This window comes from Polypterus senegalus, chromosome 15, assembly GCF_016835505.1.
Source record: "Polypterus senegalus isolate Bchr_013 chromosome 15, ASM1683550v1, whole genome shotgun sequence".
NCBI classification, from domain to species: domain Eukaryota; kingdom Metazoa; phylum Chordata; class Cladistia; order Polypteriformes; family Polypteridae; genus Polypterus; species Polypterus senegalus.
This window is the reverse complement of record NC_053168.1, coordinates 111656375-111682104: the sequence shown is the minus strand read 5'-3', so window position 1 is coordinate 111682104 and position 25730 is coordinate 111656375. Positions and strand designations below refer to the sequence as shown.

The following is a 25730-nucleotide window of genomic DNA, read 5'->3' as shown; positions in this document are numbered from 1 at the left end:
GATCATTTATTCAGTGACCTTCAGTATTTGATATGCAAATAGAATGCAGTAATGAAGTTAGTAATCATTAGCTGGAGACACAAACTTAATACGCCTGGAATTTAATCAGGGCTAAAGCAGCCAAGCACAAGTGTAATTAAACTTCTGCCTGCATGATCAACCTACGACTGCAGCGGAATTAATCTGAAATAGAGAAATGCTTAAGAAAACATTTCAGATCAACTTACTTTTTTGTAGTTATAACGTTTTAGTCTATGGTTTGGGGAGGCAGAGCAGTAGAGTTTTAACTCTCATCATTAACTGTTCCGAGTAATACTTTGAAAATAAGTTAATAAAATATTGCCAAAATATCAGGAAGATTTTACATGAACCTGTGATAATTTTGTGAAATACGTGAATGGTGTGTGTTTATTTTGTGGACTGTGATGCTGAAAAATGTGTTTAAACTCAAAACCTTTGTGATTTGTAGAGGGACGCTGCTGTGATAGCAAGGAGGAGTGCTGAGCCCGTAATGGAGTGGTCTGTGTTGCACAAAGGAGATGCCTCACGGTATGAGGTGCCCTGTGGCTTGCCAACGTACTGTATGTTCTGTGCTCTTTAAATAGCAGGAGAGATGCACTGTGGAAAGAGCCGTTTAGAGATTTCGGCTCCATTTAAATTCAGATAGGAGTGCTAATGTGTGTGTCGGAGAGAGCAGGCTGAATGAGACTATGCCCAGTAAGCAGGGTCTTTGTTTCTGGAAGACTGAAGTGGGAGCTTCTTGTGAGGGGCACCGAGCTCGCCTGGACTGGCCCTGCTGCTCTGAGGCACCCGTTGTAGTAAAACTCAATTATTCTTTACTTTAAATAAAAGGGCATTTTTATAAATGAAGACAAGGTAGAATATAAGATCATTCATAAAGAAGATCAATAGTAAGGAAATGTCTGAAACGGATTCTCTGTGTGACATTGGAGATTAGGCAGTGCTGTATACTGTTAGGCAAACACTACATTCAAGTCTGTACAGCCTTACATTTAGAGTTAAGTTTGCATATTTTTGAACAGTAATGGCCCCTCGTCATTATGTGATTGTTACAGAACCTTTTTTCTCTTTTTGAGTTTTCGTATTAGAGTGATAGCAGCCTCACAGAATGATTTTTTTTCCCAGATAAAATGATTTTGATACTGTGGCTGCCTTTTCTCAATTTCATGGGGCAGCGAGGAGCTTTTTCTGAACGACCCCCCCGTCTCTTACCCAATCACTAAAAGCTACTGGGGCTTTTCCTCTGCTTCACATTCCTGCCAGTTGCTGCTGTCAATCTGGTGGTCTGGTGTGAGTTGTTTTATCATTAAAGTGATGTTTGCTTCGACATTAGCAACTCAAATAGCAACTGAGCATACATACATCTGAATATGGAAGAATTTGTTTCTTGCTTTATTGTATTCTTCTTCTTTTCCTCCATGTGCCTATGTACAGCAAAATCGATTTTAAAGAATATCAGTGTGCTAACATAGTGGGACTTTATTTTTATACTGCACAAATGTAAAAATGTGTCTGAATTGAAAAAGTGGCAACGTATTAAATGTTTATATTTACAATTGATATATACATTCATACTTTACATTTTTTTGTCATATTGCAGAGGTGTTTTTGATGCATCATTGAAGATGGCTGGATTTTATGGGCTGTACACATGGCTGACCCACACAGTGTTTGGAATCAATATTGTGTTCATTCCAGCAGGTAAAGTATTTTTGGCTAACAATTCTATGAAAATTGTGCCTTTTTATTATTGTATATTAGAGCCAAGCTGATGGCCGATGATAATGTCCATCCCCTACTGACTGGGCACATTGCCAAATGGCTAAAGATGTTTGAAGAAATTTCCTGAAAATGCCAAACTGCAGCCGTTCAATTTGTTTGTTTGTTTGTTTGTTTGTTTGTTTGTTTGTTTTTTTTAAAAGCCATGCGGCACTTAAACACTCACGGCTGGAGGTGTGGTGTGTGAGATTCCTGCTCTTAGCCACCAGTAGTTTAGCAGGAGTGTGCTGCAGAGTGAAGGCAGCCTGATCAGTGCGTCGCACTAAAAGTGGGAAGAGTGCAGGCAGGGGCACCGTAGCCTGAACTGAAAGTGTTTGCTTGATATTTGGACTTAAGTCTTCACACTCTAAACACTTCACATCAACATTTTGTTGTTACTACTATAAAATATGAAAAAAAGTCTGTTTTAGTTATGTGTTCAACATTTAATGTCATCCTACATTTACACAGATCATTGTAGACGTTTAACACAAATGAAATGTATTTATTTCAACTAACGATATATTACTTTCCTATGCACTTCGCAGTGATGAAGAGGTGCGAGTAAAATTAACGTGGCTCAGCATTAAGAATGTTTTTGCAGAGTTCAGGGATTCTAGAGTTAAAACACCAAAGCCAAATTCCATTTTCCAGAAAAGAAAAGCAAGAAACCTTAAGAAGAAAGGGTGACGGTTTTTTTTTTCTCTTTTCTTTTCTACCAAGCCCCCCCCCAAGGGACAAAGGAATTATAGTCCAAAGGAATGTTATTTCATTCTATATACTTTGTGCAAATGAACCAGTTTATAGGATCGTTTAATCTAACCCAACAACACCATTCTAATTAGATGCCAGTTCAGGTCAGCAGTGCAGGCATATACTTCTCAGTAGGTAAGCCACAAAGCGTAGGCTGTACTGTCATAAATCAAAAACTACACGTTTCATGCCAATACAGCATTATGAGTGGCAGCATTTTTAAATGAACATGATTATCGTAACAACATTACCGAATACTGATGCGTGCTTTGAGACAACGAAACTACCACGTCCTGAGCTAAAACATCTGCATATCATATTCCCCATACTCGCAACATCTTGTTGGAAGTCTGTCATCCATGGGGGTTTCTTCACACAAGATGCTTGAGCCTTGTCATGGCACCACACAGAAAGAAAGAAGAATATAGCACCTGATGCCTTAAGGATGCCAGGATAAGTTTCATGGACGTCTTTGAACATTGAATCAAGTTTAAGTTTTAATCAGTTTACTTCTGAACCACAAATGATACTACCATCCATTATGGACCATCCTGGTCCACGGCAGCAGTAATGTTTTTTTAGAAAAATGGTAATGAAGACCTTGACCAAAGAAATGAAAAGGGTAATAAGGGGTAGGCTTTTAGTCACTGTAGTAAAGAGAGAATATTTTCATAAGCCAAGTTTCCATCCAGTTTTTTGCGACGTTTTGTTATCGACAAACAGAATATACGTTAAAAAAATGTGCGATATTTGCTTTCTCCAGCCTGTTTCCATCCAACTGGCTTTTTATCGATAAAATGGTGTGCGTGATGACGTCATCCCCCCCAAAACGAACTGTCGCATAAGTTTTGTTGTATTGCGAAAAAAAATCTGCCCTTGAGCCGTTTCCATACATAATTTTGTGCATGCCGCAAATTATCTACCTTTTGTTTTCCACGTTACACCCCCTCCACTAAACAAAGAAATGGAGAGATTATTTAGACAGTTTTTTTAAATTTGCCAGCTTACTGCTATTTCAGTTTCACAAATAATTGAAATTGTACATAATATCCGAAGACGACAGCAGAATGAAGCAGTTGCTTGTCTGATAGCCCTAGAGCTCGAAGAAAGTACCCCAGTGTGACGAAACCCACGGGTATGGAAGAGACGACGAAATAAGACCTTCTGGGAGGAGGTGGTGGGGAGACACTTCACAGAAAATCTCTGGCTGCAACATTTTAGAATGACACGGCCAACGTTTGAGATGTTGTGTGGATTCATCAGTCCTGATGTTGTGCTCATCACAGGTTGCCATCGACCACCGGTTCCAACCCAAAAGCGGATTGCCATCCCCCTTTACAAGCTGGCAACCTGCGCCGAGTATAGAGTAGTTGGAGAAACTTTCGGGGTTAGTTAAACTACCGTCCATCGATGTGTATATGCTGTGTGCACCGCTATTAAAGAAAAATTAATGCGTCGTTATATCAGACTTCCGACTGTAGCGGAGGCCAATGAAATTGCATACCGCAATTCCTTGGTGCATCTTGTGCCACAGATTTACGGTGCGCTGGATGGCACGCATGTGCCCATTCTTCCCCCGACGGAAGGCTACCGCGATTACATTAATAGCAAAGGGTGGCCATCTATTGTTCTCCAGGCCCTTGTTGATGACAGGTGCGTGAAACAAGACATTTGCGTTGGCACTCCTGGAAGTGCCCATGATGCAGCTGTGTTTGCAGCATCGGATCTGTACAAGTGAGCCTACCTTTCAACATCGCTTCTCTGTGCGATAACAACTGAATTAGTACTGTAACCTGCTTCCCTTAAGGTTTTTAATTAAAACTAAAATTTGAATTAATACAAAATAATGACGTTTAATAAAAAAAAACTAAAGTTAATATTAATGAGAGAATTTCTCATATATGCTAAAACATCTGCCATTTAATAATAAGAAAAAAATGTTTAGATAATGAAACACACGGTTTATTAAATATTTTGACTGGCACAGTAAACTACCTTTTGCGGTTTTTGTATTATTTAGCCATCCTGAGAGACACCCCCAGGCTACAGTTGATGTGGAGGGAGTTCAGGTACCCCTTTTAGTAGCAGGAGATCCAGCCTATCCGCTACTGCATTGGCTCATCACGAGAAATAACGAGTCTCTTCATCAGACCATGCGAACCGCTCCGCTGTTCTCGTTTTAATTGCACGTGATGAAAATGTATCATGTGACACATTTATTTGCGTTAAAGCCCTTTTTTCCGACAAAAAATGTTTCCAGTGTAGTTTTTGCGACATCTGAAGTATCGATACGGAATTTATGCGCTAAAGTTAAACGGAAAAATATTATGTCGACATGTACAACATTTTATCGATAATTAGCATTTCCATCAGCTAAAATTTGAAGCGCTAAATATTTTTTCGCAAAAACTCCTTGGATGGAAACCTGGCTATACTTGGCCAACCCTAGTGGCATCATTTAAGAAGAAGATCATTATCTGAAAAAGAGTAAGCAAAGGGTAAAAGTATGCAAAGCAACATATCAGATCTAATAAAATAATGACAAGTAGTGAACTCGTCAATCAATCAGTCGTCTTCGCCCCTTGTAGGACATAAGGCTTCAATGAGCTCCCTCCTCGCATGTTGTGCTTCTCCCCATGACAGGCTCAACTTTTGAAGCTCTTGTACCACCGTTCTACGCCAGGTGTTTTTGGGTCTTCCAGTTTTTCTTTTTCCAGGTGGTATCCATCTTAAAGCAACTCTTGGGATGCAGTTTTGCTCCATCCATAACACATGTCCAAGCCATCTTAAGCGTCTTATTGTAATGTCCTTGGTGATGCATTGACTGCTTGTTTTCTTGTATAATTGTTGATTTGATATTTTGTTGGGCCAAAAGATCTGGCAGATTTGTCTGAGACATCTGTTGTGGAAGACCTCAAGTCTCCTCATGTCTGTACTGACCAGAATTCATCGACTGTAATGCAAAAAAGTCTGGCAGGGACTACAGCTTGTAAACTGCGGTAATCTGAACCGACATAATTGACAGTAAACCTCGTTTTGCAGATGATGAATGTGATTTTTCCAGGTTGACATGAGTAATCTTACTGCCAGAAACTATCAACAGGGTGTATATGGAGTGAACTGTTGAACAAGCTATCAGCCTAATCATTAATCTGGTTTACAGATGTTCTAATGTGCCCGGTTACATTCACATGCCTCTGCATGCTGACAAGTTGCTATTGCCAAGGTTCATCTTTTGACTAGACAGTCAAGCAAATTGTATCCTACAAACATTTCTGAATCCAAATTAGTGGTCAGTTAAGAATGTGAGCTACAGTAGCTTTGGTAAAACATTTCAACTGAAGTTGTTTTCTTACATAAACACATTGAATTTAACTTCTTAAAATGCAGAATGGTTTGCTGAGTGTTCCATTCTTTGGTCTGATTTGTGATTTTTGGAAGGACACACTCGAGTAAAAAGCAGCCTGCAACACTAAGATAATGAGCAGGGTCTTTGAGGTCCGTCAACCAGACAAACTACAGCATATGAATCGGATGGATGAGCTTGTTGGGCTTAATGGCCGCCTCTTGTCACAACTCTTCTAATCTATCTGCCCAACTAATGGCTCTTATACCGGGTGTTTGTTGTTACTGAGTCAATGGTGACTGTGCTCATGTTTCTGAGTTTGTCTCCTTCCTCTCCAGCTTTAGCAGCTATCCTTGGTGCTGTGCCATTCCTGGGAACCTATTGGGCAGCACTGCCAGCTGTGTTGGACCTCTGGTTCGTACAAGGAGAAAGTGTCCTGGCACTGCTGCTCCTGGTGTGCCACTTGCTGCCAACCTACTTTGTAGATACAGCCATCTATTCAGACATCTCAGGGTGAGTCTTTAAGGAATGGCAGCCAAAGAATTACGTATTTATTATTATTATATCTGCATGTGGAAAGAATATATATAATTATGACAGACTGCCAGGGTCCTTGCCCGGTCTGGACACCCTTCCGGGAGTGTGGACAAGTCAACAGTAGTACCTCCCCCAGGACACAAGATGGCAGCCCCCTGGTTTGTATCGGAGCCATGGGCTTGGAGCTTAGAAGCTCAACCCTGCTGGGGCCTGTGGCCACCAATATGGGGCACCAGGACAGCTCTGGAGCCTTGGTGTGCAGAACTTCTGCCACACCCAGAGGCGCTGCCAGAAGTTGATCAGGGAGCACCTGGAGCACTTCCGGGTGCGGTATAAAAGAGGCCGCCTCGCTCCATTTGGCAAGCCGGAGTCGGGTGGCAGAGGACAGAGCTTGCGAGAGAGGGGTGGAGGCAGCAGTGAACAAGGAAAGGAAAGAAAAAGGGACTGAGTTTTTGGATTGCTGATTTGTGCATTGTGCTGCATGCAGAAAAGAACAAAATAATAAACGTGTGTTGTTTTGGGACTTTTGAGTCCGTTTGTCTGTCTGTGTCGAGACTGATTCTCCGCAGTGTATGTATGTATGTGTGTATGTATGTATAGTGTTTTGATGAGCCTGTGCCCACTGCAGCCTCTTCTTTTTGTTCTTGGTTGACACAAGTGGAATGCAACATGGTCTTTGACTGTGGTAGGCTATCTGCCTGACATTTTGTGCATTACAAGATGGTTCTTGTACTCACCACAGTAGTACAGATAGATTATCTGAGTAACTGCAGCCATCCTGTTAGCCTGAACCAGTCCGGCCTTTCACCTCTGACATCAACCACACATTTCTGTCCACGGAACTGCAGCTCATTATATTGTTCAAGTATACTTATAATGGCACAAAAAACAAAAATGGACTGTTTTATGTGTGAAAAAAAGAGTTGCAGAAATGGTCAAACCAGCCCATCCAGCTTTGACAATCATACCACAATCAAATTTGCTGAAATCACATTTTTTTTCCCCATTCTGGTGTGTGTTGTTGATGTGAACATTAAATAACTGATGCTCCTGACCTGTATCTGTGTGAGTTTATGCATTGCTCTGCTGCCACACAATTGGCTGATTAGACAATTGCACGGAAAGCAAGTGTACAGGTGGTCCTAAAAATTTGCTCAGTGAGTGTATGTGTATATGTGAAGCTCAGCCGAGTGTCTCCTTCCAACTGTTTACTTAACAAGCATCAGATTCCTAGGTGGTTTTATGACTTGTCTTGAAATGACTTACAGCCAAGACACACAATCATTTTTGCTGTCAGTCCTTCTCCGCTTTCATATCAGGGACACCAGGCTAGAATGTCTGTCTTCTGTCCAGCCACAATGTTCCTACAGCTCTAAGCCTTTTTTTTTGTCTTAACAAGGAAGGGTCTCTTAGGTAGCCACTTAGCTGCCCATCCACTTTTTACTATTTTGGACTATATTTGCATTTTCCCTCGGGATTAATAAAGTTAAATAATAAACTCCCCTTTAGAACAGGCAGCTTGGCCCACATTTCCTCAGATAATGGCTGCCTTCTGCTACCTTTCACCAGGACAACCTACAATGTGTGCCATTAATGCTTAGAAACACTGCCTTCATGGAGGGTCAGGCACCCTTGTCTTCTGCTGTGTTGCCTTCCGTCTGTTCTCCTTTGGGAGCATTGCATGCTTTCATCCAAGTCTTATCTTTCTCACTCTTGCTCTACTGGGGTGCAGATCATGACTCCCACTAGTGAGTTTCCACGCCAACATAAGCAGGAGCTCTCCTGCTGCTTCCACTACAGCTCTCTCGCAGGGTTTTTTGTAGGACTTCCACTGCTCAGTGCCATCCTGTTGGTGCTTTTGTCCCTGGCAGCATTTTGCCAGGTGGGCATTCCCCTAACAACAAAATCAATTAAATAAAAAGCATATATAAGACCTTATTGTTAATTACTAGAAAGTCATTAATGAGGACAGGGCTTCACATATCGACATCCTTTGGTCAAGCTGAGTATAAATCGCATACCATCAGCAGATGGCTAGTAAGAAATACCACAGGCAGGAGTAGAGCTTTGTATACTTGACATCCATGCTGTACCAGACAATTAGATAAACTGGTTTTTTTTGTTTTTTTTTTTCTGGTGTTTTCTTTAGAGGTGGGCACCCTTATCTGACGGGTCTGGCAGTTGCAGGTGGGGCCTACTATCTAGGCTTTGAAGGAGCCATAATTGGGCCCATCCTGCTTTGTATCCTAGTGGTGGCTTCCAACATCTACAGTGCTATGCTGATGAGCCCGAACAGTGTGCAGACGACACCATTGCAGGGCCCGTGGCCTACACAAGCACAAAGGTAAGAGTAGTCTGACCTCGCCTCTGCACAATTGAAGAGGACAGAAAGGCAGTCCTCTTCTCAGTGTGTACCAGCAGCTGCTTTCTCTGTACATTCTCTAAGTTATTTAACCATTTATGTTCTCGGCTTGGCCTGACTAACCAGAAATCATGAAAATATTGCAAGAAAAGTTACTCTGGGCGTTCTGCACCATAAGTTTGGTGGTTTTTCTAATTAAAATGGGCATCTAGTAGAATAAGGAGTTAATATTGCATTCAGGTACTGGGAGATCTTCAGAGTTACCACTTGTGATGTGTCATCTTCCTACTTTGTAGTGTTGGTGAGAACCTCCAATCGTCATTTTGAGAAAAATACAAGGTTGCTACTGATTGTCACCTAAGTACAAACCAGTGGCACTTAGATCTCGCATCATGAAGACCTTTGAGAGGCTGCTCTTGTGGTAGACCACCTGGCCCCACTGCATTTTGCCTATCAGACAAAGATTGGAGTGGATGATGCAATACCAGGCTTATTCTCACCTGGAAAACACTGGCAGCACTGTGAGGATTTTGTTTTTAGATTTCTCCAGCGCTTCAGTACCATCCACCGATTCCTGTTAAGGGGTGAACTCGGAGATATGCAGGTGGATAAGCCTATGGTGTCCTGGATAATGGACTACCTGTTGGGCAGACCGCTGCTCCTGATATGGATGTGAGCAACACTGGAAAAGTCCTGTCTCCCAGCTCTTCACTATGTGAACCTCAGACTATAAATATAACACCAGCTCATGTCACTTGCAGGAATTCTCAGCTGATTCTGCACTTAAAGGGTTAGGAGTTAGGTGGAGAAGTTTTGTTTTATGATGCAAAATGACATCCTTCTCGTCTTCTACACCTCTGTGATGGCCAGTTTGATTTTCTATGTTCTGGTATGCTGGGTCACTTCAGGAAAGGCCCACCAAATCAACAAGCTAATCAAAAGAGCAAGGTCAGTTATGGGACTTATTCTGGAACCCCTGGAGGTCGTAGCAAAGTATAGACTTAAAACAGAGTACCAATACGAACAATGCTGCACATCCTCTCTGTGACACACTAGCACTGAGGAGTTTTGGACAATGAATTATTCAGCAGACATGTTTCAAACGCTATAAAGGGGCTCCTTTAAACAAACCGCAATGTACCTGCATAAAGCCTCACTGTTACTGTGGCAGTTTTTTCTTATTAAATTTTCTTCATTTTTAGTCATATTGGTGTGTGTTCAGACCAAGTGTGTGTGTATTTATAAAGTTCCTTCTGTCTTTTTTGTGTCATTTCCAGCTATAGTTTCATTCTGCGTGAGCATTGCATGCTTCAATGATGTTTACAGAAAATCATATGAAATTGTGAGGGCCCCATTTTTGAACTATTTTAGTAAAAGTACTGAATGATCTCCTCAAAATTGTTGGCCTGTTTCTGTTTTATACTTAGACATGTTTGTCATTTCTGCTCTCTTATAAAGGGTTCCAAGAGAATTCCATCCTGAAGTTCCAAAAACAAGTACATAAAATCTGTGTCTCAACTTGGCATTGCAGGCACGATGGCACACTTTGAGTGATCTGCTGTTTTAGGTCAGGCTCTGTCAAGCCGTAAACTTCAGTTGTTTGTGTCCCGCACCCTCACCAAGTCTAAAATGGGGTCTTTTTTTTTTTTTAAAGAATTGTTTCTTTGTATACATGTCTGTGTCTTGAGAGATTTCTAGTCGTCTACCACCTGATGCTCGGTTCATGCTCTTTTGAAGTTCATGGTTGGCCGTAGTTCATGGTGGTAGGCAGGTGAGGCCTACAGGAGCAGTTAGTTGTATTGAGAAAGAAAAAGAAGCAGCACAAGAGAAGGCCACTTGGCAATCTGTAACATGACAGCTAATCTAAGTTTGATATTATTGACAGACATGGACACTCGCCTCATCCATTTTTTTCTAGTTTTTCAACTTTATTTTCAGATTTTATTGGCTTTGATTTCTCGCTAGTGGCACAAGTGCTCAGACTCTTGTACTTGTGATCCTATGCTGCGCACTCTATGCATGTTTGTTTTTTAAAAAGTCCTCCGTTTTTGAGGATTCAGCTCAGAATATAATAGAAGACAAAGGATATTCTCAGTAGTCTGTACTTTGGCTCAAGATTTGCTTTTTTGCTTATTTTTTGATTTCATAATTTCAATTTTTTTTTTTTTTTCCTCAGGTCTTTTGCCGACACAACTGACGAGCTGAAAAGTGGAGTTGAGTAGATTGTGACTCCTTTTCTTTCGTGTAATGGAAGTGGTGGCCTGCGTGGCCATGCCCAGATGCCTGCCTGGGGCCTTATTTCCTGCTTCAACACACACAAGCGGTGGACCGCTCTGGTGGTCCTGACTTGGTTTTTGTACTTAGGCTGGCCTTAGAACTTGCACACCTTGTGCCTCAAACATTGTGCTTTATTAGTTTTGTTTTTTTAATTCCCCTGACTTGGGCCTTTTTTCCTACCTGTGATGGTGACCCAGGCAGGACAGGACACAGCGTGAAGCCATCAGTCCAGCTCAACAGGTGATCACAATTGAGCAAATGTCATTCAAAGATCAGGAACAATTAACAAACAGCAAGTTTTACTGCGAGTCCTGCATTTTTGAAACTGCAGAGAGAGGATGCCAGATCATTCTTGTCCGTTTTCATCCTGCTGTGGCCTCATGTGTCGCCGTTCCTTTGAGTTATTGATTCTGTGATTGCACTGAGGCCGAGTGTCAGGGTCACTTAGGTGCTCTACCTAGCTGCTGAATAGCAAAGTGACAGGAAAACAAATTAAAATAATCAACACATAAAAAGACAAAGCCAAAATGCAACAAACAAATCAGTAAGGGAGTTTAGTGGAGGAGCGGTAACTGACAAAAAACGCTGATGAAGGTGAGAGCTCTTTGTGTGGTGCAGCACTTCTGCTGCTGCTTGTGTAATCTTAAACACAGATTAGTGTCCTAATGCCAGACGCTGTAGGTGACCAGTCTGTGGAAGACTTTTCTTCATCCTTTAAAATCATTCACTTCGTTATCTTTGCTGGAATCCTGGAGTTAGTTATGTCAGAACCACCAGCCTTTTTTCCACCATTTTACTTTAAAGCACCTCAGATATTCATTTTTGTTCATATGATCTGCAACACACTGTTAGGAGACTTTAGCCATTCAACAAGGCCCTGCTGCCAGCTGGGACTGTAATGGCCTGGCCTGGCCTGGCCTGTGGTGTTCATGTTGTGACAAACCAGTTTGTGTGAAAGTTGTTTTTAAATAAAGAGTTGATTGCCTTCACTGCCTCGACCTTCTGCCAGTTGCTAGTTTGATCCTTTTTTTTTAAAAAACAATGTGTTAGGTGACAAATAGGATACAAGCATGTAAGGCACCTGCTAAACCACCATTCTTTAGGCCCGCTAGTCTGTGTACAGTATATGGGGGGGGAGAACCCAACACTTCCTAAAATCAGTCACGTTCACAGGTATAGCGTGTAATTATTGGCCATGCCACTGGCTCTCCTATGCCTACAGTCTTGTTAATCAGTCCACTGCGTTGCAATGTGCTGAGGTGATTGTGCATTTCTGACATTTTATTCTGCAGTTGTGCGCTTGGCACACTGTGATTATTTTTTTTTTCCTCTTTCTAAATCAGATCACATCGATTATCAAGACGACGATGATCACGTTTTAATGCATTAATGGACTTGTACCCCCACCCCAGCAGACTGAATCAGTGACATTAAATCCCCCAAATCTCTACATTTCATTCCTTGAGACTCCCCCCAACCCCCCGAAATTAAAACAGACCGAAGAAAAGACCACATGCTACCACGTGGGGGGGGGCCGGCCGGGGTGAGGAAATCACAGGAGTCTCTAAAAACGCCACAGTAACAAACGCTGAGGGCTGGAAATGTTAACAGGACTGATAGAAGTGCTGGGACGTCAAGGTGACAAAAAGGGAACTGCTGGAAGTTGTATAATATGTTTGTATTTACAGCGCTGGGAATTTTGGGGTTCCCCCATATACCATACTGTACTGTATGGATGTTAGTTTACTATAGATTCTATACTCTAATGTATTGGCTCCATTTTAAGAGGCTCTCCTCTTTCAAAAACAGAGTTGGAGGAAAAATTACTGCGATATGCAAGAATTACAACTAAGCACACTGCTATACTGGCACCTGCTTCACAAACATGCATGAGCTTAACTTGGTGTGTTTGTGTAGCCTCAGAAGGACTTTGGACACATGAAAATGAAATAGTGTGTGAACCTTGAATTTAAGAAGCGCCCTTTTTATGTTTTTTAAATAAACATGTAGAAAGTGTCAAATTGGAAACCGTGCAGAACGTACAACAGACAGTATGTAGACAGCGACACTGCCTAGCAGGCCTCAAGAATGCAGGTGTATGCATACGTATCTGTCAAAAAATAAGAATGCAGAATGCAATGTGCCACTGCTAAAAATTCAGATTTCAGCCCACAAGATGGCAGGCCCAGTCACTTCATGGTTTTATCAAGAGACACTAACATGTTTACAGTCACAGTCTCATTATAATTTACACCATTCTACCATGAATGGATGCTTGGCTCCAGTGGTTTCTTGACATTTGTCTCTAGTATTTTCAGCATCTTTTTAAACTATTTTGTGCCAGTGCCAGCAACCAAGGGTTACCTTTTACCAGGACGGTCATCCCCTATCGATTCCATAATAGCCCTCCCTGAAAAAGCACAACCAGAGGTTACAGAATCTGCCCAAGGCCTCATCTCAGATTAATAACGATTATTATAGATGGTCGAGGAGGTCAACCTTCTAGAGCAAAGCACCAGAAGACACATGCTGATCATGTCAGAGATGAAGGGCAGTACATGCAGATTTTCTGCTTCCCACTGACATTGACAGGTTTGGCCTTTTTGTTTATAAGGCTGCAAAAAAAACCACACACACACAAATGGTGTCATGGCTTTACAAATTAGCAGCCCACACAGCTTCACTTGTTTTCTGTCACAGCTTTTTGAAGTTTTACAAGTTCTGCCGCTGTGGAGCGGCCCTGCTGACCTGGAGATGAAAGCAATGAGCAACCAGAGGAAGAGAGGGAGCTTAGCAGATGTGTGCTGCCAATGTCCACCACAAGAGGGCAGCACCTGGCACTCCTCTGTTAATCGTTATTGGAGCAGCCTGTGGATGTCTAATCAAATGCCATTGATTTTCTGTTACTTTGCTAATTTATTTTTTTTTTATTCATGAGAGTTTGAATATAATGCACTGTGTAAAGACTTATTCAGTAGCTAACCTTGTCAAGAATGTTTTTGGAATCTCAAGTATTTTAAAGTTTCCATTTGTATACTAAAAACACCAATAAAACATCAGAGAGCAGAGCAGAGTGTGTCTGCAGTGGCTTTTCTCTCTCTCTGTCAAAATTGGGCCGAGTGTGGTGGGGTGATTTGCTGGGCAAAAGAGCCCCAGTGGACTAAAGTGTCCCATCAGGCTGTACACTAAGAATGCTAGATGGGCCACTGGTTCAAGAGGCTGTGAAATGGTTATGAGGGGCTGCTGGCTTCACTTGTTGTTTGATGGTCTTATTAAATGTGCGAGTCCTCAGGGGACCACAGAGGCTGTAAGCTTTTGTTCCAAACTAATTTCTTATTGAATTGTATTAATTGCTGTTGAAGTATTTATTCCTTAACTTATTTCATACGAGACCCACATTAACCTCCTTAGCAATATGTTTATCCCCGGAAAAACAACTCAAACTTTTTTTCCCCAAGAAATATGAATGTAATATAACATTTTGAACAGTAATATAAAAGAAGCATGTAAACGCCAAAATGGCATTAGAAATTCAGTAGGAAATGTCTGTCAGGTGTCCACTGCTGCAGATCAACTACACGTCCTTCCTGAGTTATGTTTTGAAACCGTCCGCCAACACCCAGCCTGCTTTCACAATCGGGACGGTGGAAGAATGCATCTCTGCACACTTTTCTTACAATCTTTCTTCTGTGCATGAGAGGATGCAATGTCAGTGCCAATGTGAAATTTCCTTTCCACACACAGTAATACCAGAAGATGATGGGCATTGTTCAGTCCCCATCACTCATGAACTGCGTCACCTTTTCTTCTAAACTGGGTATGAGTGGAATGCTACCTTTGCCTTTGGATGTTCAATAGAGAAAGTCGCTACATTAAATCAAATGATGCCAAGAGAAGACTGCAAACTTTTAGGTGGTCCAGCTGAGGCAGCAAGGAGGCATCATGGAAGAGAAGAGCAGACCAAGGGGAACTACTGAAGCCGCTAAACTGCAAAGTACAAAGGCACCTGCTCCATGTCCATGTCAGCCATACACATGTGGAAAGATGAACAGAAATGTAAAGACGGGGGGCAAACAAAAAGTATTCACGCCCTTGGACCATCCTCTCTCTACAGCTCTGCTACTGGTGCTTTTGTCAGGTGTTTGTAAACTGAATCACACGGCAGAGCTGCATTGACCACATCTATAAAGTATTCAGCCCTATGAAAGTTTTGACATTTTATTCTTGTACAACACTGAATCACAGTGCATTTAATTGGCCATTCTTGACATTGATAACAGAACGCCGCTCTTCAAGTCAAAGTGAAAACAAATCTGTGCAAAATGGTCCAAATTAATTATAAATACGAAACACAAAACAACTGATCATGTAAGTGTTCACCCCCTTTTATAGGATTCCCCCCAAGTCCTGACTGTGCTGCCAGCTGGTGTTCGAAGTAACAGAATTAGTTCAATGGAGACCACCTGCCTGTGGAAGGTCCAACTTGTGCTCAGTCAGTATTGTGGCCTAACTGGCAAATGAATACAAAAGAACGCTTGCTGCCATGAGACACTGACTCGAAGGGGGTCAACACTTATGCGATCAGTTATTTTGTGTTTTATAGTTGCCATTAATTGAGAGCACTTTGCAGAGATCTGTTTTCAGTCTTTTTCTCTATTGGTCAATGTCAAAAGAGCTCATTTAAATTCACTATCATTCAACACTCTCTAAAATGAAAATGTAACAACTTCCAAAGGGAGTGAATTATTTTTAGAGGGGTTATACATTTGTTTTAGAACAGCTTTGTTTGTTAGTACCTTGTTCAAGACTTTGTGAAGAGTATGTTCAGGACTTGTGCGTGAGGCCCCATTAAATGTACGTATAATCTCAAAGTGGTTCAAAAGCGCATATGCAGTACGAGAGCCCATGGCAGCTATGAATTAACATGGACTGTTGGCAAGTTAGTCGCTGGGTGTTTTCATAAGTCATGTCAATGACAGCCACATCCTTCTGTGTTTGAACGTCAATATTTAGGTTAATATGAAACCCAGGGCCTCCAAGTTAGAAACAAGTGCTAATCCAGCTTCTCCCTCCCTCTGCTAAGCAATGGCCCTCTCGACTTCAACACAGTGGCTGTCTATTACACAGCAGCAGGCCTACTCTCGCTCTGTGATGGGACGGTGAAAATGGATGTTTTGGGTGCCACTGCAGTTATGGCTGGTCTGTAATACGTCTTCATCACATAGACAGTTAAAAACGGCTGAACATCCAAGTCTTGTTTGTGAAGACAACCTCACTGCTTCCCCAGAGGGTTCCACCTAATCAACACCTGGTACTTCTACCCATAACTGAAGCATGTGGTCCACACACAGGTTCTCTCTCAGCTGAGCTCAAACCATTGAACACAAAAGTCAGTCTGGTTTGTCACATTCCATCTCCTTTCCATTTCACCCAAGGCTGATCTCCCTCAAATGGTGAGCACTTGTGGGACAGGTCAGGTACAAAAGCTGACTGACAGCCCCAGTGCATCTAAATACCCCAACCCTGATGTTTCATTCTGTCCGTCTCTGTAATTGGCCTCTACTGGTCATCTAATGAAGTCAATACAGAGGGACAACAAATCTGCTGCATGCAACTCCTCAGCCCAGACCCCACGCTGGTCCAACACCCACCCTCATCCAACGCTCCCCAGGTTTACTTGACTCAAATACCCCAGCCTGTGCAGCTGGAAGTGGGCATTCATTCAACAAACCACGACTGATGGAGCCAGACTGCCCACGGACGTGTCAAACTTAGAGCTGTTAACGATCAGTGAATGCCTGACGTTCATCTTTTGGTTTTGCTTTTTTATTTTTTAAATGTGGCTTTGTGACTATTAAACCGGGATTTCCCAGGGATCTGAACACTTTACCTTGTCCTGCCTCTTTTCTTCTCATAACATCCAAATCTTATGTCTTTGAAAAAGCAGACACCATTGGCCAGTTGCATACAGTGGTGTGAAAAACTATTTGCCCCCTTCCTGATTTCTTATTCTTTTGCATGTTTGTCACACAAAATGTTTCTGATCATCAAACACATTTAACCATTAGTCAAATATAACACAAGTAAACAGAAAATGCCGTTTTTAAATGATGGTTTTTATTATTTAGGGAGAAAAAAAATCCAAAGCTACATGGCCCTGTGTGAAAAAGTAATTTCTCCCCTGAACCTAATAACTGGTTGGGCCACCCTTAGCAGCAATAACTGCAATCAAGCGTTTGCGATAACTTGCCATGAGTCTTTTGCAGCGCTCTGGAGGAATTTTGGCCCACTCATCTTTGCAGAATTGTTGTAATTCAGCTTTATTTGAGGGTTTTCTGGCATGAACCGCCTTTTTAAGGTCATGCCATAGCATCTCAATTGGATTCAGGTCAGGACTTTGACTAGGCCACTCCAAAGTCTTCATTTTGTTTTTCTTCAGCCATTCAGAGGTGGATTTGCTGGTGTGTTTTGGGTCATTGTCCTGTTGCAGCACCCAAGATTGCTTCAGCTTGAGTTGATGAACAGATGGCCGGACATTCTCCTTCAGGATTTTTTGGTAGACAGTAGAATTCATGGTTCCATCTATCACAGCAAGCCTTCCAGGTCCAGAAGCAGTGAAACAACCCCAGACCATCACACTACCACCACCATATTTTACTGTTGCTATGATGTTCTTTTTCTGAAATGCTGTGTTCCTTTTACGCCAGATGTAACGGGACATTTGCCTTCCAAAAGTTCAACTTTTGTCTCATCAGTCCACAAGGTATTTTCCCAAAAGTCTTGGCAATCATTGAGATGTTTCTTAGCAAAATTGAGACAAGCCCTAATGTTCTTTTTGCTTAACAGTGGTTTGCGTCTTGGAAATCTGCCATGCAGGCCGTTTTTGCCCAGTCTCTTTCTTATGGTGGAGTCGTGAACACTGACCTTAATTGAGGCAAGTGAGGCCTGCAGTTCTTTAGATGTTGTCCTGGGGTCTTTTGTGACCTCTCGGATGAGTCGTCTCTGCGCTCTTGGGGTCATTTTGGTCGGCCAGCCACTCCTGGGAAGGTTCACCACTGTTCCATGTTTTTGCCATTTGTGGATAGTGGCTCTCACTGTGGTTCGCTGGAGTCCCAAAGCTTTAGAAATGGCTTTATAACCTTTACCAGACTGATAGATCTCAATTACTTCTGTTCTCATTTGTTCCTGAATTTCTTTGGATCTTGGCATGATGTCTAGCTTTTGAGGTGCTTTTGGTCTGCTTCTCTGTGTCAGGCAGCTCCTATTGAAGTGATTTCTGGATTGAAACAGGTGTGGCAGTAATCAGGCCTGGGGGTGGCTCCGGAAATTGAACTCAGGTGTGATACACCACAGTTAGGTGATTTTTAACAAGGGGCAATTACTTTTCACACAGGGCCATGTAGGTTTGGATTTTTTCTCCCTAAATAATAAAAACCATCATTTAAAAACTGCATTTTGTGTTTACTTGTGTTATATTTGACTAATGGTTAAATGTGTTTGATGATCAGAAACATTTTGTGTGACAAACATGCAAAAGAATAAGAAATCAGGAAGGGGGCAAATAGTTTTTCACACCACTGTATATACTTCACATTACCACTATAGAGTTTGGACACACCACTGTACAGCACAAAGGAAAATAAAAGTAAAACTAACAGAGAGCTTGAGTGTGCATAACACACAGCTGCTGTGGGCCAAAAGAAGACAAAGAGTCATCCTATGGACACCAGCATGGACTGCCACGTCTGGTCGTATGAATTTCCCAAGGGAATATGCCAGTAAGTTTGCCCAACATAACACAGATGGTGTAATGCAGGACTCAAAGTCTGACAGTGCAGTTTTTAGTTTCCAGGTGGCTGCTCCTTTACTGACAGAGCTGTCTCCATATGTCAGCAAAGTGGGTGGCTGCCCAATGTTTGGTGCTTTGGGGGACTCTGCACTGGCCACCTCCAACCCCACCATCTGCAATTATAAAAATAGAAATACTGAATATTTGAACAAATTTACTCACAATGAAATCTAAAACTGCTGATCTAGCAGATGCTGCAGCCACATCTGCCCCAAGTTATTGCAGATGGTTCCTAACTAAATTATCTTGGAAAAGAGCGAGCAGAAGTAGAAAAAGAGGTAAATCACTGACATGGGGGCAAGGAAATAAACAAGCAGAAGAGGAAGGATGCAAATGTGGCACCTAAAGGGTGCTTTGATAGGTTTGTTGTTAAAACCAGGAGCAAACAAGAGAAAGGGGTGGGTGGTGATCTCAACAACAAGGAAGCTTGAGAGATGCATGAAGATACAATCATGAAGGCCAGTCCAGCAGCTACAGTCTCACATTAGCTCACGGTTACTGCCTTCCTCCACGTGACACCACTACTGCCCCGGTGGTCTGCCTGGTCTGTGGACACATTAGAGCAGGGGTCCTCAATCACAGTCCTGGAGGGCTGCAGGTTTTTTGCTCCAACCCAGTAGCTTAATAAGAAGCACTTCTTGCTCAAGTAACACTTCTGCTTCAGTTTAGTTGTCTCGCTTGTTAAGATTTTGAACCCTTATTGCTTATTTTAGTCTTAAACAGCTGTATTCTTGGGTTTTAATTGCTCCTAATTAACAATAAATGCAAATGACAAAAGAAACCAGCATTTCTCCATTTAGCTTGTTACCATTTACACATGTGTGTATGTATATATATATATATATATAGTGCACTATTGGGCTTAATTAATTGGAAGGAAAGTGAAGGACTGAGAATTACTCATCCATTTTAGCCTTCAAATCATTTGGATGATATCCTTAAAAAAGGGAGCAAAATCTTGGATATGAGAATTACCTGACATAGCAGAGTTAAAGCACTAACAAGCCATGAAATTAACTTATTGGCAAGAATTGCTTTTTAATTAAGCAAACGGGTTAGAACAAAAAGCTACAGCCCTCCAGGACTGTGATTGAGGACCCCTGCATTAGAGGCCCTCAACTTCATCTGTTACTCTAGTTTGCCTGGCCTGGTTCTTCAGCCATTCTCTTCTCTGTGGTGTGTCCTCTGCTTGAATTGTGCGTGTAACTGGTGAACGTTACGGGCGCCAGTGTCTCAGACCTACATAACTGTGATCTTGTACCTTAAAGACTCACCTTTGTTTCCTACTAGACTGTCTTCATTTGAAAATGTTGCATTTTCAGGAGCATACCATCCATCTAGAACACCTCAAGCAACACATGACACAGAAAGGCAGACCCAGAGATGTGCTCTTCAAACATCTTTTATTTGTCCAGAGGAAAAAGGCATGCTGTGTGGATCTGAAAGGACACAATCAGGTGCTAAAATGTCTGTTACATCTGCATGATAGAAATGATTTTGGACATCTGTACAGGACTTCTTAATGCCATATATACATTGTCATTTCAAATCTTGGAGAGAGAAAGAGTAGAAACGGCATGCTGCACAAGCCACAGACACAACGTGGGCATGGCATCTTGTGAGTGCCCGCCCCTGGTACCATTCCATGCATGGATTTGCTGATTTTTGTTACATTTTCTTTACCATTGAGCTTTTGAAGGTACAGAAGACTCAGTTCTGATTTATTTCTTCTTAGAAATATGTTCATTAAGGCAATGATTATGCTTTCTGAGAATGAAAGCCATTTCTGCCGAAAGGCACACATGTGCGCGCACAAACACACAGACACACACACACACACACACGTACACAAAGCGAAGACCATCAACTCATGACAAGAACATTCACAGCAGCTCGTGAGGATGCTGCAGTAGCACAAAGGTAGCTCCACTAAGCAATGCTCCCTGCATTTGTCATCTTTAGGCTTTGGCTTCCACACGGTGACGGTGCACACGTCCTCTGCCACTTTGCCGTTCTCCCCTTAAGTGCACTGTGGATGTTTTACTATGAACTGCTCTTCTGACACTTACAGCAGCTAACAGGTAGATGTACAGTCATTTAAATAGGAGATGACATTTTATTGTGAATCCACCATTTGCCACTATTTGAATATTTCTCAAACTCTACATAATTATTAAATGTATCGCTGGGCTTGACAGGATCCCATAAATTAAAAGTCAAACCATTGAAATCATTTTAAAAATCATTTAGAAATGTCTAAAAACTCTTACAAATTTTCCTGACATTATATAAAGAAAGCGTCAGGTTAAAGCTGGTAATCCATCTGCTCCTCCACAGGACCCTTCCAAGGCTGGATGCCAGCCTGGCATAGATTTTTTCCAAGGGTCTCGTCATTCTTAATATTTCAAGCCTGATGCCGTGTGTCGCTTTCTCATGCTTCTTTAACGAATGCCGCGGCAGCTAAATGAAAGCAGGAGTATCCGGAGGAGAAATTTGAACTTTAGTCAGTCTGGGCCTTTCCATATCACTCTGACATTACAAACAAATACAGTAAATCAAAAAGGTTTGACTTCTGACAACTCATTTTAGGGATGGAGTGCAAGTCTGGCATGAACAGTCAGCCAGGAGCCTGCAACTTGAAATATCTATGCCTTTGCCATTATTGCAGTATTTTATGTTGTCCCAGCTGCAAACCTGTTGGCCGTATTCAGTGACATTTCTAAAGGAGGGGGCACTAAGACCCCCCACTCTTCAGGTTCACTCACTTTTTATTCTATATAGCACCTTTCAAAGTACTTTATGTAATAAACCAGGCTGTGTTTAACTTGTATCACATCATTTGCAGCATAAGCAACTCACTACACGTAAAATGCACAACTATTTACTTTAATTAGCATTCACATATCCAAAGAAAACTATAAATCATAATGGCAGTGTACAACTGTCTCCATTATTTTTATAATGTGAGGACAAGAGAGGGTCAGCTGGGGCTCTATGCTCCATTTCTCTTCCCATTTTCCCTCTGTCTGATCTCATTGTTTAATTAACTAGCCTTTCATTTTAGCAGAATAAAAATCCTAATGATGATGATTTAAATCTTAAAAGCCAGTGAGCCCAGTTTTGAGTTCTCTGGTGCCGTGCCTTTATCATTCCGTGTCATCTGTCCCAGTGTCTGCTTTGTTTGTCGTTGTGATTAGGATACGATTGAGGGAGCCAACTAGAGAGTTCAGAACTGTCAGCTATGGTAAAACACGATTACATGTACAGTATATTAATACTGCTCTCTCCTACATGCAGGAAAGCTATCTAAACAATGAGATCAAGTACAGAGAAAATGACTCATTGATTGGGAAACAGGAGGCAACAAAAATCTGCAACCACAATAGGACCCCCCAGGACAGGGATTAGAAGCCACACTGCCTTAAAACTCTTTGAGGGCTGAATATTCTTTTCCAAAAAACTCAGTTTTCTGAAAAGCACACAGTGCACTGGTTTCACACATAAATCAACCTAAAACGTCTGTTGCTACGTGCGGTTTGCCATCTCTGGCAGCAGTGGCTGCGCAGGGGCGGCTTGATGGCCAGCAGGAATGCACAGCGAGATGGCTACCTCTCTGCTTTCGCACAGCAGATGAGCGATGGCGGCAGTCGCTGTGTGACACAATATGGTTTGTACCTCTTGTCATCATAAGTGGTGGTCCTCCTATGCGAACGCTGCTGTAAGCGTATCAGCTACACGAACGCATTCAGCACCACGATCATCTGGGGACCAATAGGCTGATGCTGGTACCTCACTTTCGTTTTTGATTCCCATCTCCAGATCACTTGCATCAAACTCAAGAGTCCGAAAAGTCAGAGTCTTATTCAGCGATAATACAGAAAACATCCATGGAGTATTTTTCTTTGCACATTTGGTTAGTCTCACCAGATGCTGATCCATTTTTGAGGCTGTTTGCTCTTCTATACTCCTACACGTGCAGGGAAATCAACAAAGTTACGCAACTTTCCTTAAAGCAAAGACAGTTGAACTAAAAAAGTAAGGGTGAGTTTTGTCTCAGTTTACAGCAGATTACCATCCTCTACCCCTGAATTTGACAAAAGTCAACATCAGCCCTGAAAGAGTTAAGTGACTCACAGTTGTTGAAGTGTTTGCTTTGTAATGCAACGTGAGTGGTGCTTCTTCATAAAATAACAATCACTGCTTCAGATTAAAAACAGTATTTTCCAGCTACAGCTCTGTAGTAGCCTCTTGTGAAGGCACTATATTAAAAAAGGCCTCAGTTAATGATTGGTTTGGCAGTTTTAAAGTATCTCTAGTACAGCATAGCCGGTCACAAAGGCAATACTAGTCAAAAACAACAGATCAAAATCAAATCAAAGTTCAATTTCTGTTTTTTGATTTTTTTAAGGCTGCCAGAGTGGAATATCAGCAATCCCATGGCCAACGAAGTCAGTTTTGAAAAGCTTTTCAAGATTTGCTCCATGAACAGGCCAGAACAAACAACATTTGGCACTTTCAACTTTCATTACCTCACAGGTATGCGTCTTATTTCATTTGTCCTTTTTACCCAACTTTCTGAAACCTTTTCAGTTTTAACCCTGAGCAACACCTTCAAGACAACATCAACCACACTTGAAGAAGCAAATCAAATATGCTGGTGTTACATGAAATGGCCCTGCAGTGACCGAGAACATTCCTGCTAAAATCAAGTAGCACATTTCACTTTGAATAGACACACAGTTTAAGGATAGGCTTGTGGTGATCAGAATCAGAAAAACATCTTTTTTTTTTTATAAAGATCCCTGTTTTACTTTGTATAGAAATGTACTTATTAAAAACATAAGGCTAATATGATAGTTGTGCATGAGTGGTTGGACGGTACCTGCATAGGACGTTTGACAAGTCTTTGAACTTGGGAAAGAAGAAGGATCCACAATTTACATCAATGGTCTGCATTTAAAAAGCTGCTCATTTCAAAAAAGCCTGTTTCACAAATGCAATTGTTTCTAAATAATGACGGTACAGCTCATGTAACTGCTGTCCTCTACACATTTTCAGGTCCCATCATATTTTTTTCTTTACTGATTGTAATCCATCTTCTGTAGCTTTAACATCTGACACAAATGAATGCCAAAATGGAGTGTGGAAACTTGCATTGTTCGCTTGTGTGTCCCCCATTTTGGTGTTTGACCAGTTAGTGTGAATAGAGATGAGGCTTTGTGAGCAGACCTACCTTTGTGTTTGTATCCAGTGCCTCACCGAAACAACCTGATCATTTCTGGCAGCTATGGAGCTGTACACACAGAACGGACATGCAACTTTTTGCTTTACCATACCTAAAAGAGGTAAGTAGGGGCTTAGGGCTTCTAACACAAGGATCATATGATTTACCAATGTCAACCCAGTAGTGACAGACAGACAAAGGTCATGCAGTTTTCAGTGGCTGCTCACCTGTACTACCAACACAAATGTGGTGCTGTGCCAGCTATGTTTGTGGTTTTTACGCGACAGCCCCTACACTGCAACTTCCCACCTCCATGTGATTTACAGTGGAAAAGACAGTCCATAGGTGAAGGCTGCCGTTTGTGCAAACTTCTGTCATAGCTTACAGGATGCTCATGGGAATCGATTTTCTGAATTGTGCTTATTAACCCGAGCCTGATGCTGCTGTGGTAAATTTAACTGAATCTAGCAGGTTCAGCAAATTAATGGATGGATGGGTCTTGTAACATGGCGGTTAGTAAGATGAGAAAAGAAAGCCACTATCTTCTTCTGTCCATTTTGCTGCTTTATAGTCTGTTGTGTCTCAAGGAGTTTAGGCAGACATGCTGTAATTTCATTATTCTTTTCAACCAGATTATTCAGCTCAATGTGGCATCAAACGTAATTCAAGTGAAGGTGGCCAGACAGAAGGAGGAGAATTTGACAAATGTGCTTGCACTTGTCTCAGTTGTGATGCCATTCGTCTACGGTGCACAGCTTTCACACTCCCTTTTTGTACAAGAGTTGTGTGTCCTGGTTTGCTTTATGAAGAAGATGAAATGTGACATCAAATAGGCTGGTTTGAGAGTGTATGCCTTTAGGGGCTGTTCCTGAGTTTAGCACCCCATTGCAAATATGTAGGTACAAAAAATGTTATTAGCAATTTGCACTTTACTGCCGAGCTGTGCTTTGATGGTCTCCACAGCTGACTGACTTCAGCCCTTTTCCTCAAAGTTACAGATGCAAGATGCCTGACAGCAAAGTTTCTCACAAAACAAATGTAAATAATTCAGCCACTGCAGGCCTAGTCTGGAATAACTTAATGAGACTGGAGGAAACAGAGGCACAGGTCAAATGAACTGGGATGTGAAGGTAGCCAACTGGGGGGGTTGGGGCAATGGCTACATCACTAAAAAGTACAAACGTCCAACACATTAGAATGTTAACATGCTCAAAATAAAACTACAGAAGAACACAATGAAACAACAGTTAGCTATTTTTGAAGGCAAAGCTAGATTTTCACATATTATCTATCATTAGCCCCAAGAACGTGCGTCTTTAATTGAAGAACCATTTCTAAGTTGTAGAAGGTTCCTCCTCATCTGCTTAAAATGGTTATACAGTATATGTGGCACCAGAGCAAATGGGAAACAAGTGCTTTAAAAATACACCTCATAGATTCATTTTAAAGAAGCAAAGCTTATGATTACAGACAACATGACATACACATTTCTAAGATAAGTTTATGGGGAAAAAAATGCAGGCAGACTTTTTTTACAGACTTTTGGCCCTGTCTTTGTTGAGGAAAGGATACTTGTGTGTGACAAAGCTAATACTTTTCAGTT

The 25730-nt window shown here is 41.7% G+C and overlaps 1 protein-coding gene across 2 annotated transcripts in view; it reads left to right on the top strand.

The window, feature by feature from the left end:
- Positions 1-14168, top strand: part of LOC120515643 (transmembrane protein 245-like) — a 55736-nt gene extending 41568 nt beyond the window's left edge. For both annotated transcript variants that reach the window (XM_039736849.1, XM_039736848.1), the window contains 4 exons: positions 1622-1722; positions 6217-6391; positions 8565-8759; positions 10954-14168. In XM_039736849.1, coding sequence (XP_039592783.1) covers positions 1622-1722; positions 6217-6391; positions 8565-8759; positions 10954-10999 — 517 coding nt within the window. In that variant the 3' untranslated portion in view covers positions 11000-14168. The remainder of the gene's footprint in view (positions 1-1621; positions 1723-6216; positions 6392-8564; positions 8760-10953) is intronic.
- Positions 14169-25730: the final 11562 nt, after the last annotated feature.